At 42.8% G+C, this 18,532-nt stretch overlaps 1 protein-coding gene across 2 annotated transcripts in view; it reads right to left on the bottom strand.

Annotated features, from left to right (window-relative positions):
• Fstl5 (follistatin-like 5) overlaps positions 1 to 18,532 on the bottom strand; it is a 140,245-nt gene that overhangs the window by 25,990 nt on the left and 95,723 nt on the right. For both annotated transcript variants that reach the window (XR_013082120.1, XM_076786641.1), the window contains one exon: positions 5,645 to 5,740. Coding sequence is in view for 1 of the 2 variants with exons in the window: in XM_076786641.1 (XP_076642756.1) it covers positions 5,645 to 5,740 (96 nt within the window). In the remaining variant the exon portion in view is untranslated. The remainder of the gene's footprint in view (positions 1 to 5,644; positions 5,741 to 18,532) is intronic.

Raw genomic sequence — 18,532 nt, forward strand, 5'->3', positions numbered from 1 at the left:
ATCACCGCTCCTCACTGATTTCACGCGTAAGAATCTTCGACCCTTAACCTGGATCATCCTTCAACACCGATAAAAGTGATTGTCAGGAATTCATTTACAAAAAACTCAAACGAGGATTGTTAGAATTTTTGTGAATATATGTACCATATCGAATGCATCGTAACTCGGATTTTGCGAATCCGTCCGCGAACATTTTGGAAGCATATTTTTCAAATGTTGCACTTTGGATTCGTAATATCGATTTTTTGAACTTTTTATATGAAAATTTCCCTTAGAGATTCTCTCATTTGAATTCCCGGGGACGAATTTTAGGTTGAATCACCAATTCAAACGAACGTACGGTTGAAATCTTTCGATCGAGAGATCCTTGGATCTAAATCGCTGCATATTGGAGAAGAGCACGATCGGATGAATCAGAGATATAAAATGTAACACCGTGCTCGGCAAACACTTAAGCAACAGTCTTATCTTCAGTCACGCCATTTAGCGTGGCTGCGTTTCAATGGTTCTGTTATCAGCTCAACCTTTTCCGCTTCGGTCATGTTCACACTGCATAATCCTTAAAGCCAATATTTTTATAAAGTGCGTACATATTAATTAGTATCGCTAGTTGAGAAGATTATCTTCTGGAATTTTTTAAACGAAAGTACGTTTATTGACTAACATTTAGGGAATCATTTCCTTCAAAACTACAACGGTACGAACATAACGGATTGTCGTTGATTGAAATCAGGGATAAAAAAACGATAGAATTACAAAACCTTCGACAGCGGTTCCCGGGTCAACCTTGACCCAGAGCATCAAAATCGTGAATTAAATGAAATTGAATGAACACGCGTTACGGTAGGGCGAGCAGAAAGGCTCCGAAAGGTATGAAAAATACTTTTAAAAAAATTGATAAACAATGCAGTGATGCGGTCCCGAGCATCATCGATCACGTAATAGTAAATACGGTTCCCCCGCGAAAGGGTTCATAGAATCTGTGGCACGGCTAGATAAACGGTATTTTTACGCGTTCGATAGAGATTTTGAAAACCGTCCGCCATTATTTTCCACGGTGCGCATGCCGCATTTACCACGGCTTCTGGGTCACGTACTAAATAACAACGGCTAATAGAAAATGTACGCTATTTTAGCAAATCGTATTTGAGTTTGATCGATTATTACCGGCGCGGCAAGTGGGTCACTGTGCAGGCGGAATCCATTCGAAGGAGACCGGTTATGCCATTTCTTGCTCGAGAGGGGGTTGTCATGAGCGAACATTGTTGAGCTACGCCGATGCGACGAGTTACAGGGGATGGTCCCGACAACGTCCACAACAATTCTTCCGATGTCCTTTGTGAAATTCCTATTGTGCCCGCCATGCAATCGGAGCAGCGGCCGTGCAATGTACATTTCTGATGCGCTGTGTTGCTTATCATTCGGCCGGGCTAATGGAACGTCAAGCTGCATTTTATTCATAGACCTCCCGCCCCGAAATAAAACCGCCGGGAAAAACATTCTGTTCCCTGGAAGTCCGGGATCAAAGTATTTCGTTCGCCCAAAAGTTAATTTCGTTTGCGACTAATTCGGCCAACGTGAAATTAACAACCGTCGAGCGTGTACATCACGAAACGAACTCTTCGGATAATCTAATCAATTCCTTCCCGTTTTTACAAAGATTCTGCTTGAACTTCTGGGCTCAGATCCCTTCAAATCTTCATTCACCAATTTTCTTTTTCTTTTTAACATACTTCTTATAGGGCCTTATAGAAATAGTTAATCACACGAATTGGTTACTAGAAGAGTAGAATTTAGGTGGAAGACTTGTAGCTCTGGGTCAAAACGGACCCAAGTTCCGCCACTGGAGGAGTTAAGATGTCTCTTTGTTTCTGTAGAATTTGTTTTAGAGTTTTTGTGGAATAGATATTTTCGAATATGTACGATAAAAATTCCACGAAAACAATTTGTTGGGAAGCTTTCATTAAAAATTATTCCGCGAAAACAAAATTAACTTCAACCGTGAATTATCAGTAAACATTACGGTAAATATTACGAATAAATCACATATTCAGAATGTCAATTCATCTGCAATAATTATTTAATACCGTTATATCCATCGAATATCGTTCAGTATTTATTACGATGATCGACGACTCTTTTAATATCGATGAATAAAACATCTGTCGGTATAATGAAATATACAATTTTTATATTTTGCAAGTGCTATTTAAACTGAAGTGAAAACTGAATTTATAACATAAGGGCGTTTTATAAAAGGGTTCCTAACTAACTTTTTTCGATCTTCGGCGAAAGTACAAGCAGGCTCGATCAATGATATCATTTTCAGGTTTTCAAGTGACCCCAGCACTGTCAAGCGTCCCCCTCGATCATCGTTCCTCCACAAATATTACGATCGCGTCCAGATTATGTCGAACGCATCGAATGAATAATTGAAAAATGATTGAACGTGTCTAATTCCATGGCGTTAAGTGATTCGCCAACGGTCGAGCGTACTTGTCGGCCATCGATAACCTACAAACAATTTTTACTGTATCCGGGATACGTGTTCGAATCCTCTCTCTCTCTCGATGTCTCGAAACGAGATCGAACATTTTTAATATCGCGGCGACTACGACTCTCGTGATACTTTCCGACGCGCTTCGTTTATTACTAAACTGCAGATTTTATGAAATTCATCGGGAACGCGAAACGCTGAAAACCATAGAAGAATTGTCAAACATTGTCGTAAATGGACGGATTTTATGCATTTATGAAAAACACGAATCGATCGAACGCGAAACGATGAAAATATTTCAAGAATTTAAGGACACCAATTATTCTATTCTCGACTCGTTAAAATTATTAATACACCGCAGGTTTTATGCATTTGTAACACAAATGGGTGGGTACAATTTAAAATAGTAAAAAATTTAAGAAAATTCAGAGACACCAGTGTACTATTTATTCTCAACTTACTGAAATTGTAAAGAAAGAAAATTTTTATTTCGCATCCGCAGTGCAATCATTAACCCTCGGACTCCCGCGAGTATCTAGGCCTATGCCGGAGTCATTTCTGACCCACGCCGATATTTGACTACAGTTCTCTTTCGATATAAGGCGATGGCTCTACTTTATGTAATTTAATTACAAAGTATTATATAATTGCACTCCAATTGCAATTACGAATTACGTTGTAATTCATTTGAATGAAGACCATTTCCGGAGTAACTCAATTGTAATTCTGCACAACTCTGCTCGCAATTAATACAAATTTTATCTCGCATAAAAATCCGCAAACGCAAGAAAGATTCACAGCCTGTCGAACCCGGCCGATACTTTGGCATAATCGCGTTGATCAGAAGCACAGAGAAGCTTCTCGAACGTCGTCGCGTAGAAGAGACGGGGACCGAAACGACAAGCGTTGAAAACGAGAGAAGACGTGAAAATAGATCCTGTTCCTCGGCTGTCTGTCTACCTGCACGGCTACCTGCTCGTCTGCCACGGAAACGCACAATATTTCTGTAGACAGATTTATGGATCAGCCAGGTGCACCGCATGAAATCCTTTTTCCTCGCGCGTTGTCGGGATTTTTTGCCCCAACGGAAAAGCACCGGAGCTATCGACGCGCGCTGCTCGAGCGGTGTGGGAGGACGTCGAAACGAAAGACAGGAGACGATAGCAAGAAACTGTGAGCGAGAAGTAGTTGGATTGAAAGAGGGACAAAGAGGATGAGAGAGAGAGAGAGAGAGAGAGAGAGAGAGAGAGAGAGAGAGAGAGTCGGTTTGTTTCGAGAAACTCGAGCCACCGAAAAAGTGACGATAAACAAAGTCTTTCGCGGTTTCTTCTGGATCCTGCGGCTTATCCTCCGGTCCCGGGGAGAAACAGTGGCGTGTCGGAATCGTGATAAGAACCGTAATATACCCGGCGATACACGCCGATCTTTTTATTTAAATAACGAACGGGAGTTGGACTAGCCATTTTGCTTCGCAGTCATTTTTAACATTGGCTGGTGGTGGACGATAATTTCTCGAGCAGAAGATTTTTATTACAATATGACGTTTTAATAAAGGAACGTGTATTTCCAATGGAAGCACCCCTGTAACTCCAACAAAATCAAAATTCTCGGAACTGGTCATTCGACCGGTGGTGGCAATGTTAACACGTTAACTGCCACATATCATTCCCAGAGATTCTTACAAAATCAGAGTAATTTAATTAATGAAAGCGAAACTAGAAATTTTAAATGTATTGTAGGGGATGCTGTCTTAACCCTTTTGAATTCGAAAGATCTTAATAGAATTCTTATTTTTAGAAAAATATTTTTAGCATGTGATATTTATAATAATAAATTGTTGTTATTTGTAGTATGCATAAGAATGTAGGTAAAAAACTGTGAGAAGTGTCAATGCAATATTAGTTCGTGACAATAGTATGTTTATTCAGTCTTTATAATTCGAATCGAAATAGTCATTTCTTTTTATAACAAAACAGTAATAAAATTAACACATTTTTTCATTTTTGTTAATTTTTGTGAATATCGAAAACACGTAGGACCTCTGAACTCCGAATTTTGCTTCCTTAACAATTTGTCGATCTTGACGTGCAGATGTTTTTCTCTTCCTACCTGTTCTTATTATATTTTCAGGTTTACCTGTGTTTTTTAATTTTGCACATACTTTCCGAACGCCTTCTTTGGAGATTCCAACCCTCCACAGCTATTTGCTGTAAACTCTTTCCATCCATTCTTCTTTTATAAACTTGAATTCTCTCAAATACTTGTAATTCTCTAGTTTTAGGCATACTACAAATAACAACTATTTATTATTATAGATATTACATGCTAAAAATATTTTACAATCAGCCACGTATATTAATATAATTAATAAGTAATTATAGTCATGAATTTGTATTAAATATAAAAAATTTGTTTGCGTCAACTTTCCGACTGGCGAAAATTTGACAAGAATTTTCGAAATTTCTAATTACTACACTTTCTGCGATACTTTCGTTTTGAAACTCTACAATTCACTGTGGCACTACCCATGCTTACCTATGCATATTAAAAAAAAACAGCATCGCGTACTCTGAATTCGACCGCGTCAACTTAAATACCAACGCGACTGTATACAGGGTCATCCGTTTTTAAACGGCCAAACGTCAACCAGCTATAGAGGACCCCAAATGAAACAACTTTCACCCCTAACACTTTTTTTGATTCGGTCTTGATTTTTAGATAATTGCAAAAACCCGTCATTCTTTGCGTTCACTTAAGATTAAATATATTAGGACTGCAATTATGTATCTTGATGATTTTTCCTTTGTTTGGTTTAAAATGAATAGGGGCATCTTTTTTATTCAGTCAACTTTTTTGTATGACCTTTGGATCTTGGTTTTTTTGACATGGGGCACGCCGTGGAGACTGAATGAAATAACTTCGAATCAAAAAAAGTGTTAGGGGTGAAAGTTGTTCCATTTGGGATCCTCTATAGCTGGTTGACGTTTGGCCGTTTAAAAACGGATGACCCTGTATAGAGTACATATAGAGCCTGCGGTCTGGTAGCAACACCAGGTTCCGCCTTAGCTCCGTGCTGAAGCTAGTTCCGCGAGAGGTGCGAAGTAGCAGTATTGAGCCTGCACAGGTGACGGGTACGGGAGTACTCACCTTATGGCCGGCGACAGGTACGAAACAGGTCGCAGCGATCGACACGAGCACCGGCAGCAGGAAGCAAAAAGGCAGGAGCTGGGCTTTGCGTCTCATCTGAAACAAACAGCGTGAAGCGTTAATAGAAACGTCGCGCGATGGGGATCGATCGATTTCAATTACAGTTGCCTGTGCGACGAGCGACCGTATTTTTTTCTCTCTCTCTCTCCCTCTCTCCTTCCACCCACCGGAGGATAAAAGCGCGTTTAAGTGATCCGCGCGCGTGATTTATCGCGAGCGAGAGCCGCGCCGGCGAAAGTGGAAGCGAGATGGGACCCGGGGAAAATTGCGATATTTATGTCGCGGGAATATTGAAACAGTCGGTCCGCTGGGTGTTCCCGCGGCACTCCGGGACCCGCGTTAATATTTTACAATTTAATAGTTCCGCGATTTCGAGCCGTTTCAATGGGGCCGGCGCGGCGCGGCGTGCCCGAGGAGAAATAGCGCCGGGGAATTCCTGAACGAGGAATAATAGAAAAGAAGGAAAGAAAAAAATAACAGAAAACGAGTGGAGAGGAGCTGGGCAAAAGTGGGTGGTAACATTGTTGTCTACGGCGCGCGATTTCATTTCCTCCTCACGCACGATGATAAATCCTCCCGCGGGCCGGACGCGTTAATAAAACGCGACGGAGAAACGAGGTATCGGTTAATTTATCGAACGCCCGGCAGATAAATATTTATCTACTTGGGGCTTTCAATTATCCGGCCAACGAGACCCCGCTTCGATTAGAATCTCTTAGGATTCTCGAGAGTGCATCGCCGGATTAAACGTTTCCTTGCCAGCGCCGACGATCTGCGAAGACCAATCCTTTTTGCCCGCTGATTTTCCCCTGTTCCAGGACAACGTTCTCGCCCGAGAACCAATGGTTTCTCCCTGTTAACCCTTTGTCGACGAGAATTTCTTATCGGGTTCCAGCTAGACGTGGCAAACCACGTTTTTCATTTTCCCAACTGTGTTGACTGTAGACGCCAATTTGCTATTCTCGTGTCACGAATGTTATTAACAGCAAATCGGTAAAACCGTTCCACTGCAAATACCAAGAAAAAATAGTTGAATAATGCGAAGATTTGAAGAAGTCCGATTTGTAACTATTGATCACAGTAAGCATCATTGCAATCAACATATTCTGTCGACGAATTGCAAATTATTTTATTGTATTGTGATAGAAATTGAATTCTTTTCCCCCTGGGAAGGGCCCAGCGCCGAACGACTTTCGTTTTACTCTTAAATAAGTAACAAATAATCATGGCATTATTTTTCATTTTTCCTGACGATGGGAATGGTCAACACTCGGTCCCAGCGAATTCTTACCGGCAGATTTTCGTAGACCGATGGCCCGGGAATTAGAAACGCAAACACGAGGGCAGGAACGTATGCCAAAATCCGCGAAATTAGGACACATTGTCGATTCAGCGCGCGGCGACGCGGAGCGAATTTTCGAAATTGATTTTTCTCGTAGACACACGCAGCCCGTTTTTGAAGGAGAATATCTCTCTCTGTCTCTCTCTCTCTCCACGCAACACGTCCCGCACTTATTCGATGCATATGATATCGGGGCGTTAGGAATACGCTCCGCCTTTATGCGCGCCGTACCCGCGATGCATATTCAAGTTAATTTCCCATTAATTACCTTAGCCTGGAAATACCTTCAGGAGTAAACAAGAATTATCGAGACCGCCTCATAATGCATAGGAAATTCAACGAACTTAACAATCCCGGCCCGAGGCCAGACCCCGCGGATGCATTACAATGCACTTAAAACATTGCACGCGCGTTGGAATCACGTGTAAATGGATTTCCATATTTTAAATTTGACTCTTAATCGCCCTTCGCCGGCAGACTCTGTGTGTCAATTTTCCGAGCGTTTGCGCTCGATGGTCTTGGAATATTGTTGCACGGTCGTAGCTTCCGTGTGCCGGGCGACCTATTTTTAAACGCGAATCGCTCGGAGATTATGGCGGAAACAGGACGAGCAGCAAGCTTCGGGGACATTTCTGGGTTTGCGGGGAAGAATACCGTTCCACTTTATTTCGAAATATAGATTTATTCGAGCAGAATCTCCCGCGATTGCATCGCGCATTTTGCTGCGGTTTATATATTTGCCGCACACTTATGTTTTATTCAGGCACCGTTAAATATCCGATGCCGACTCCTACCCGAGTTTTTAACACGTTCGCCATCAGTGTTTGCTTTATACGTAATATTTAATTAAACGCAACTGTTATCCAGCGTGGAAAAAGATATTGTCAGGGAAACGTAACGAAATCACCGAGTATAAGTTAGACGTAATAAAAGTGATCTTTATGAATTTATTTCTAAAAAAACTATTAGCGGTATGCGAATAAACTCTCTTGGAATATATGGATGCATCCCTACACTGCAGGGAAACATTTTTTTTAAGTTCCATTTGTTACGGCACTTGTCTTTTATTCAGTTACATAACCAACGTCGATTCGCCTCTGAGTTTGTAACACGTTCGCCAGCAGAGTTTATTTTATACGGGTAACATTTTATGAAATGCAACGCGTTCTGTAATGAAATATGAAAAAAAGACACGGTCACAGGAAAGTTATAAAATCACGGCACAGAGTCGCGCTATGCTCTGGAATCTGACTTGCAATAAACAACGACGTGCACAAAGTTAATTTGATTTTCTCCACGTCGAACGCGAAATATGGTTATACCGGTAGCAGCGAACGTGTAAATGCACGAAATTTAATTCACTGTTCGTTTCGCCTTTAATATAAATCCCCCTGTCATTGAAAATTAATGATATCTCCTACCATAGATTAGTTGGTATCGCGATCAGCAAAATCCCTAATTTCTGGGCTGTGTTTCCGCCTAAACCGGAGAGTATCGATCAGTGACATATTGGGGCGTCCTAGAAAATATTGCTCGGCTATAGGAGCTTTACTTGCTGCTAATATCCTGTTGTGTGCCGGGGAAATAAAGTCGTTTACACAGCCACGTTTCCGTTAACGATCACAGTTTTTTACCCTCGACCTATGACACATTTTGGCACAGAGGTCGTAAAACTTCTACTACCCCTGGCAAACATTGTTCGATCAAACAATTCTAGTGTCTGTCATTGTGATTATTCATATTTTCGACGCCGTAACGTTCAGCAGAAATGCGTCACAATAGTTTTAAATCTGTGCTTGCTTTATTCTTTCTTTTTCTGCATTCTCTGAAACTTAATTTCATATTAATTTCGTCGAATTACTACTGTCAATATTAATTTCTCCCACACTTGTTTTCACTTCTATTGCAAAACCTCATCAATTGTTAAATAAACCGCCTAGCGTCCAACGTTAAGAGCAGTCCAGTGTTAGCCGAATTGTTCCCATACGTTTCAATATAACAAACAAAACAAAATCCACTCAACGATACAACGTCCAGTCGGCAAGATTTATTCAACTATTACTCACTTCACCTTCTTGATTTGCAAGGCTGCCATTTTCAAGTTTTGCATTATGCAGTACTGCATTCTGATCAGACATTGCATAATGCTGTCGTCAATATGTTTATTTTTGCCCTCATATAAAAAGAATACACGGCAATCATATCGACAGGCGTAAACTTTACTTCAAAGAAAGGTTAGATATTTAAATAAAAATTGGAGATAGGACCTTAAACATCTTCGTACCTTAAAATGGCGTAAATCTGCATAACAATATTTCTTGCTCAGAACGCGTCGTAACATTTGCAATCTAAGATCGGACATTTCATGTACAACAACCTAATGTATCGACCAACTACCCTTACATGCGTCGTTCAAAATTCTCACCGCGCGAATATTGATTTTTCATTTCGCGCAGCGGGACGCATAATCCGGGTGTCGTGGTATTAATAAACGAATGATTCGACGCACGCGGTATTGTTGCGAGGGACAAACAAAAAGAAAGCTTTCCGGGGTGTCTCTCATATTTTTTTTTCCCCACTGTCTGTTCCGCGACGAAATATCGGATGGAAATGCGCGTTCGAGGACAGATCGGGCTTGCGTGGATGTTCAATAACAGTGTGACACGGTTCCAGGGGTGGGTTTTACACGGTGTCCGCAGCGGGGGGTTGTTTTCTAATCGCCTTATCGCAAAGGCGATTCGTCAAGTGCACCCCCCGCCCCCCGCCCCCCGCGTGACCCGTTTACCGGGCGCAAATATCACGCACGGAAAATGAAAGCGTCGGTACACCGGCGCGGCGGCGGGGTTGCATTAATTAAAAAGTGCTGGCCGTCTGTCTTTGCCTTTGAGCTAGACAGGTTCATTCGCGGGCCTCGCATCTGCCTCGGCTGAATTTCGTCTGGAATTTCCTTTGCCCGCCAGTCGCAACGCCACCGAAACGTGCAATTTTTACAAAAACACACCGCGAACATTTTTGCTCGGGTATAATCATCGCCGGCGCGGCGTCGACGTCGGCGTCGCCGTGGACACCGAATCTAGACGCACCGGCGTGTGATAAACACTGATTCGATACACTGCGATATTTAAAAAATATATATGTACTTATAGGGTTATTTAAAATGTCTTCAGTACTTCCAGTGCCCAACCACATACGATCAGGTTTAAATAAATAATATCGATTTCGTGAACAATATTCCCACCATTTTTTTTAAAGCGTCAAACAATGGGGTTTTTCTTCCATTTTGTTAGATATTGTGTTTATGGTCAATGAAAAGCTTACGTAGCTTCAAGATTACTAAAAAAATTAATAACATCCAGTGCTGCAGAACAAACTTACGTAGCAATGTAATACAACACCTTCTTGATACAAAATTAAAACTACGGCGTGTTTTGTACCGTTCTCTTTTAACCCTTAACGGTCCGGAAGTACTTCAAGTTTACTTCTCACCAGGTCCAAGCTATTTTTCAAGCGAAGAGAAACTGCGGACTTAATGAAAATTTATTAATATGTATTCAGATTAATAGGATAACAAGATGATTTAAATTTTATTTTTGCCGCCATATACGCGGCATTGGACCCAGTAAGTAAAAGAGCCATGCCGCTTATATGGCTTATATGAATTGGTCTGTTAAGGGTTAAATTACTTTCCAAAGGAAAAAAGAAATATTTTCATTCGGAACTAAAATTATACATAACTTCGTTTAACGCTCGTCAATAAACAACAATGTGTATTGAACAAATGAGCTGATTTTCTAGCGATTAGGTTCCGATGGATACTCAATGTTTACAATCTAACAAGTTAGATCTTGTCCGCAGATGCACTTCTTAGAAAATCAACTACAAAAATGAGATATTGCAAGAAGATCCGCAGTCTAGCAATGATACATTTTTCAAGAAATCCATCTGACAGCGCAGAGGAATCTGATACTTGACGGTATCTAAAAACGGAAAGTGGGTGAATTTTCCGTCGGAGATCCGCGCGAGCATTAAAAACAAACCTGTGACACAGATTTGAGCAGTCGGTATGAAAGATTAAACCGTTCCATCAATCCTGGACCGGCTTTTAAAACATTCCGAGCGATTCCCCGGGACGTGTTTATATAGTGCGCCGGAGCCCCAAATGGTCCGCCTCGCGGAAAAATTGCTCCGGAATTGCATTCATACGCAATTTATCCAGCCGACCGGACCATTTATTCATATGTTTCGCGGGCTCAAGTGTCCCCAAAGACGGATCGCGTATTCGTTTTGGGTCGGCGCGGCGGGGTGGCTTGTACCGAATTTTCCTCACGCGGCGCGGGTCTCGCGGAGCGCGACGCGCGACGTACGGTGAAAAATGAATTTCCCGTAACCGTATTCTCGCCGACGCCGGTTGCTTTATTTGGCCTGTTTAATCCGCGGGGTGAGAACTCCTTGGAAGATAAATCCGAGGAACGGCACGTCTCCGTTCGTGCTCGTAAATCGAGGTAAAAGAGAGACAGAGAGAGAGAGAAAGGGGGAGGAGAGAAAGCTACGGTCGCGGTGCTCACGGCAGAGATCGTTCGGTCGTTCGGGTCTCTCCTCTCGACTTAAGGGTGCCCGCCCTTTCTGAATTCATTCGGGCTTTTCAATTGGAAGACAAATAGCGTTGATAAAGCCGGAAGTATATTGTTATTGAAGCTCGACTCGCCGCCGCGCCGCGCCGCGCCGCGCCAGTGTTCGCCAGTATATTCGGAAACCATTTATACGGCAACGATTCGCTCGCTTTAAATCTTGTCCCCGATCCTCGCGGCTGCTTCTTATTACCTCACCCTCGTGGCTGCGGAAGAGCAGAAGCCATTTTAAAGAATAAGAACGACCGATCGATCCTCCCTTGCACGGCTTGCATGCGCCCCTCACGTTCGCCTAAAGCCCTCGCCGTACCCGACGCGAGACCACGGACGATGTGTGTCTACTTCACCGGACAAAGTTGTAAAACGCCCTGGAAATTAGCGGAATAATTTCTCAGTATGCTTATACGCATCTATGCGAACATTTCGCGACCGAACAGTTACTTATATCGTGTACAGACACTATTCTCATGTCCACGCTGCGGATTTTTATGCAAAATACAAATTCTCCCCCTACAACAAACTAGTTCCAATGTATTTACTATATTCCGTTTTTTTACTCATTTTTGTCATGAATGCATCAAATCCGCAGTCTACCGGTGGACCGATTCTTTTATGATATTTGGCCAACGTATCCCTGGCATTTTTCTGATTAAAACGACACCAAACACGACACATTAGGGGGGACCCATAAGTAATGAATTATTTTGAAATCTAAAACAAACTTTGTTATATAATCTCCATCATTATCACGGACAGTTTGCCATAGAAATCCAGGGTTCGTGAAGCAAAATGTGACTCAAGGTGCCTCCTTACATCTTCTACAGAAGTGAATGTTTTATTTCTTAAATAATGCTCCAGAGATCTGAAAAGATGATAGTCGGAGGGAGCAATATCCGGTGAGTACGGGGGGTGCGGTAAAACTTTCCATTGCAATTCTTTGTTTTTTTTCCCCGAGTGAGTTTCGCTGTATGGGACCGGGCATTGTCAATTTGCAGTATTACACCTTTTCTGTGGACTAAAGATGCCCTCTTTTTCAATAGTTCTGAATGCAGCAGTTGTAATTGTTGACAATACAACTCAGCAGTAACTGTTTCTCCAGGTTTCAACAACTCAAAGTGAATTATGCCACGACAGTCCCACCAAATGCACAGTAACACCTTTCTAATTGATAAGCTAGGTTTAGGGGTTGATATTGCGGTTTGATTTGCAGAACGCCATTGCTTGGGACGCTTTATGTTATCATAAAGAATCCATTATTCATCTCCGGTAACGATTCTGCTAAGAAATGGGTCTCTACGAAATCTGGATAGCAATGAAGTGCAAATTGATCGACGAATATTCTTGTCGGTCTCAGATAATCGATGCGGTACCCATATTCCTTGCCTATATGCCTTTCCCATTTGGTATAGGTGCCTTTGTATAGTTGACCATGTGGGCCCAAGGTTTCTCGATAATTCTTGTATACTTAATTTTGGATCAGCTTCCACTCGAGATTTTAGGGTGTCATTATCAAATTCAGCTGGTCGTCCACTTTGAGGCCTGTCAGAGAGATCACAATCACCAGCAGCAAACCTTCTGAACCAACGTTGACACTTGTCGACCTTCAATACATCTCCATAAACGTCGCAAATTTTCTTTGTTGTTACCGTTGCATTAAATCCCGCATGAAAATGAAAAGGTATGCAATGACGAATATGATGCTCGGAATGTACGGGTTGTAAAATAAAATTATACTTTTTAGAATATTTTGAACACAGGCTGCTTTACCGAAAACTGTAAAAGAATACGTGTTTCCTCTTCAACGATCGGTACAGAACTAAAGGCAAAACAAATTCTTTGCAAACAATTGATTACTTATGGGTATCCCTAATAGTAGAACCTCGACTATCCGAACTGATCGGTACACTATGAGCGTTCCAGGTGATAGAACGGTTACTTCTTCACAAGAATACCAATGAACGATTGTAAGAACTGTCCTACGTAGAATGCTCCTCAGCGTAAATACATTATGGATCTCTTACCTCAGCCGCTTGCAGGGGTGCCTTCTAATTTTGCCCGGTCGTGCACAACCGAATCCTCGCCGCGACTTCCAGGATCTCCGGTCGAAAGCCCCGGGATCCCCACTCTCTCGGACGCTTAAGCGAGTCCCTCTCGGTCCATTTAGCATTCTGATTTTCCGGCAAGTTTTACGAGGCCGCTCGATCCGCCGGGGGAAATTGAAACGCGATTGAAAAAGTTCGCCCGCGACACGACGCGACCGATTTCTTCGCGCTCGCGGTTACTGTTCGTCTTTTCGGTTTTCTAATTGAGCCGTTCACGGCCGGTGACCACGGCGACGATGCTCCGGTGTTCGCTGTGCAAACGAACCTCGAGCAGACGAGCGTGGCAAGGGGGGTGATACTGCTCTACGCAAACTGCGACGAGAAACGTTGTCACCGTCGTTTTCTCGCGAACGCAGTTCTCTAATTGGACAACCCTCCGCGCTTTGACGTTCGTAAACAACGGCCGGCAAAACTTTTTTATGCAGCTGAACGCAACCTTGTTGGCCCAAATAAGCCGACGAACAATGGAACGACCCTCTCTACAGAGTTATGTATCGGACGCGTCCCATCGCTAATTTTTCTAGCACGCTCTGTTTTTGTTCGAAGTTCTTGACTGGCACGACGAAGGCTCGAATCACTGTTTCGTTTCGACGCCAAGAGGATCTTGTTAGGTTGTATGATACTTTTCTTTCTGTAGAAACGAACATGGAATTTCAAACCGGTTCACGCAAAGAATTAACGAATACAGTGAATTCTCGTTACGAGTCAGTGCCAACCTTACGATTTGGAGTCAGCGGAGAGCCGTCTCTCGGGCTACGTGCAACATTGTATCGGAGAAAGACATTTTCTCAGTCTTCATGTCACTATTGGTTAGTAGTTATAGGCTTATGACTTATAGACACGGATGTGACACTTGGGTTTCCAGCGTGCCCTGTGTATCTCATATGCGACGCTCGGCGAGAACCTCAAATCTCATATAAGAGTCAGTCGCCAGAACCGCGCAACTGACTCGTAACAAGAATTAAATTTTTGGAACATATCGCGTATAGTTCCCGAGGAAAGGAACATTGGCATATTTACATGGGAGGGCGCACAAATGTCTGACTCCGTAGCTACAGTTTGTGACTCGACCGGGCGGCCTGCATACAATTTCAATATTAAAATGTGCAGATTTTTTCTAGGTGAAAATCGCGATGCCGTTAACACCTCGATGTCACGAACCTACTTTCGGAAGTAAGAAGGTCAACTAGAGATCACGCGTATAACGACGACGCATGATCTGCGGGAAAGTAAATCGCAGTTTTTGCAATTCTCTGGAACCTATACGTCGGGCACGGATCATTAAAAAGTTAGAAAAGCTTTTAAATATAATCTCCCGGCCGCGCACTATTACGCGGGTGTGCTCGTCGTCGTCGCTCGTACAAAAACCTCTGGTATCGGTCGAAGAGAGAGAAAGAGAGAGGGAGAGAGAGGGGGAGGGAGACAGATATCGGGTATTCACGGGACAGTAACTCGATTTCCCGATCTTCGTTCTCCCTAATATTAGGGGGATAATTGGAGCGGAGTAACGGAGCAGTCAGACTTTTTGTCGCAACCCGACTAGTAGTCGCAATTAGTGTTGCCCTTCTGACATTTCAGTCGTCCGTCAAATTACAGGGCAAAGGAATCGGACGGGAGGGGAGATGAAAATAGAAACTGGGTTAGGTCTGATTCGCAACGGAGTTTCCCCCGGCTTGGTGATCAGCGATGATGATCATTTATTCAACGGCCGACAAAACAGTCCTGACCCGTGAACAATTCGATCGAAACCCGGTGGACGCGTTTTCGGCTCCATTTTCCGGCAACTATTTCGGGCTCCCGGGTTCGAGGAACTCTCCTGCACCGTTATTCGAACGCGAACACGACTCTCGTTTTTGACGGAAATTACAAGTTCCCGAGATATTTGCAGAAAATGTTATTGTTGCCTTCCTCTCTTTTTTTCACCGAATAAAAGAAGGAAAACAAAAGGCGCATTGCAAGTTGCTTCGTTCAGCGAACCACCTCGGTAGACGAGGGTACAGTTGGGTACAGTAGCGAATACAATGTAAAGAAACCAGACGAAAAAGATGTCCTGCTCGCGAGAATGTAACTGTTGGCTCCCGACTCGGTGTAAATTTAACCGGGCACAGCTGTATTAGTGGCTCCAAGTCGTAGGTCTGAGCAACTTGGTTATTATGATTCCCGGGGACAGTTAATTATTTGCATCTTGTGTTTTCCAGCCGTGAAAAGATTAAGGGCCGAGTGTTCGTAGATTCGCGATAAGGTAGAGTGACCACATTACCGACGAAAATAGGCGAAAAGTAGTTTTACGTGCCTCAACTTCTCGTCCTTATATGAGAATATTTTTCGCTGGAAAAGGGCTCATTCGAAAGAGGAAGGTTCAATCTAGCGCGCGCTGGTCATGAGCTGCCGAGATTTTGCAGATATTTGGTATTATAAGCGTTAGAAGTAGGTCAAAAATTGACGATGCGCATGCCGTGGAATCCAAGCATTTTTATGCCATTGGATGAGTTTTCTAGATGAAATCGAGAGTAGCGCGCGCTAGAAAATATCTCCAGCTACAAATTGAGCTATAATTAGTCTTGATTCTCTGCGAAATAAAGCCGAAAACTTGGAGCACGTTTCTGGCGTCAGAATTCATGACATCGATAATACAGAGCAAAATATGTGACAAGTTTAGTCACATACTTAAGACCCGTCGGATCAAGACCAAGACGGATCTTAAGTCTGTGCCCGAAGGCTGTGGATGGAAATTATGCAGCAGTTACCGATCTCCGTTGACTCTGAAAAAGTCACGTGATTATCCGGAAGACGCGGAGGTCGGTAATTACTCGAAGAAAGAGAAACGGTGTACGGGACGGCGGGTCGTGTCGAGCAGAGCTGATATTTTTTCAAGAGACGGATGTAGTGGAGGAAACGGGTGGATAGGGACTCGGGGAGCAAGAGGGGCGGGAATGGTTTATTGCGTGAGGAGATAATGGGACGATGCGGGTTCCGCCCGAGTTTCCGGCCAGCGGAATCGCTTCTACGGAGCGCGGCTTGCGCCGTTCGTTGTTCGCCAGCTTATCACGACGATTGTTTGACGCGACAGCGGCAGTTAATAAGGAGGATCGATACCTACGGGCGAGTCACATCGGCCGATTGTCTCGAAGCGCGATGAATCACGTTCATTTGATAAGTGCAAGTGCGCCATGGACGAACTTGGCAAACGCTGCCACTGGCGAAGCACTCTTGCGATTAACCTTTGAGACGTCGTTCACTTTCAATATAAGTATCTAGTATGTATTCAGTAGTATACTTTCAGTATAGGCACACATTTACGACGAGAATGAGTACGTGTAATCTAAAGTGGTAAATTGATTAAAATAATTGGAAGTTTTTTTCTGGAACATATAGAATTGACACAAATCTAATAGGGGTAAAATTTGTAAAAAGCATTCCCTAAAATATCTCGCCAACACATCTTTTTATCTTCCCAAGAAAGTGAAGTCGTTTGGTCCTATTCGAAAAAGTTATTTATACCTAAAAATAAATGAGTAAATTTCCCCTGGCTGTTAATTAGTATCACTGTACGCACGCATCCCGCTGAAAACGCAAAACAAACGTGAACGCGAATCCTCCCGGGCATGAGGCTAACTCATTTGAGCCTGCCGCATGTGGAATTTGTGCTAGATTACTCGACTTTTGCGGACAAAACGGACCTCCGAAATACACGTCTGCCTTGACAGGTACTCGCTAATGGATACGATACGGGAATGCTGCGGTAGTAATTAACACAAGTATACAATTTTCTGTGTAGAAGGTGCACGAACGAATAACATTCTACTCACATTACGAAGTGTCATACTAGGACCTTTCTAAACTTCCGCATAAATTTTCTCACAATCAGATACCTTTAAGTATACAATATTAACAAGAAGTTTTATTCGAAACATCATTCTTTGTTTGCCAATTATTTCGACAATATTGTGGTTAGCCCGTGACAGTCACGGGCTCATGTAACGTATGCAGGCAAATTTTTAATACCTAACAATGTCATAAAAATGTAATAAATAACATTTATATATTTCGTAAGCCATTTTTCACTTTTCTGAAATAAAAAGTTATTATTTACCATTAATATCGATTTTTTGGACCACTTTCTTGATTTTCGCGGATCGCTTAAGGAATTAACGCCTTCGCCTCGAAATATTAATAAGAGGTTTTATTGGAAACCTTTGAATTTAAGACTAAATAATCCAAATGTTCTGAACAAGTTAAAGAAACTTGATATTTGTAATTATCGTACAATACAGTAGCGAAAGTTAGTGCGCAGGAATGTTGTTGGGGTCACGAGAGATCCCAAGCTACCATCGCAGGGTTCAATTTTCGCTTGCGGTCACTTCGACCCAAAGAAACGTGCTCGTCGATTTTATTTTTCGTCTAATGCGACCTTGGATTTCAATGTCAGCGTGTTAATCGAGGTAACAGGTTTCCATGGAAGCCCAATTTTCGAAAGTCGATTCATGAAACTTTGAATTCGCATAAACATCCACGCGGTGCATTTAGAGAACGTGCTCGCCCGTTGCCGCGCTAGACACGCGCTTTTAAAAATGTATCCATACGTCGGAGAGATAGAACGCTCTCCGTGTTTTATATTTTAAGTTCGCGGCCCCCTCCGCGCCAGTCGACCAGTTGATGTGAAAATAGAATGAGCACAGAAATGAGTTTTTAATGTTCGGAACGGCACATGCGGTATTAACTTCGTAAGCGCTCGCGAGAGCTTTCTGCTACGCAC

This window comes from Halictus rubicundus, chromosome 4, assembly GCF_050948215.1.
Source record: "Halictus rubicundus isolate RS-2024b chromosome 4, iyHalRubi1_principal, whole genome shotgun sequence".
In the NCBI taxonomy this organism is placed as follows: domain Eukaryota; kingdom Metazoa; phylum Arthropoda; class Insecta; order Hymenoptera; family Halictidae; genus Halictus; species Halictus rubicundus.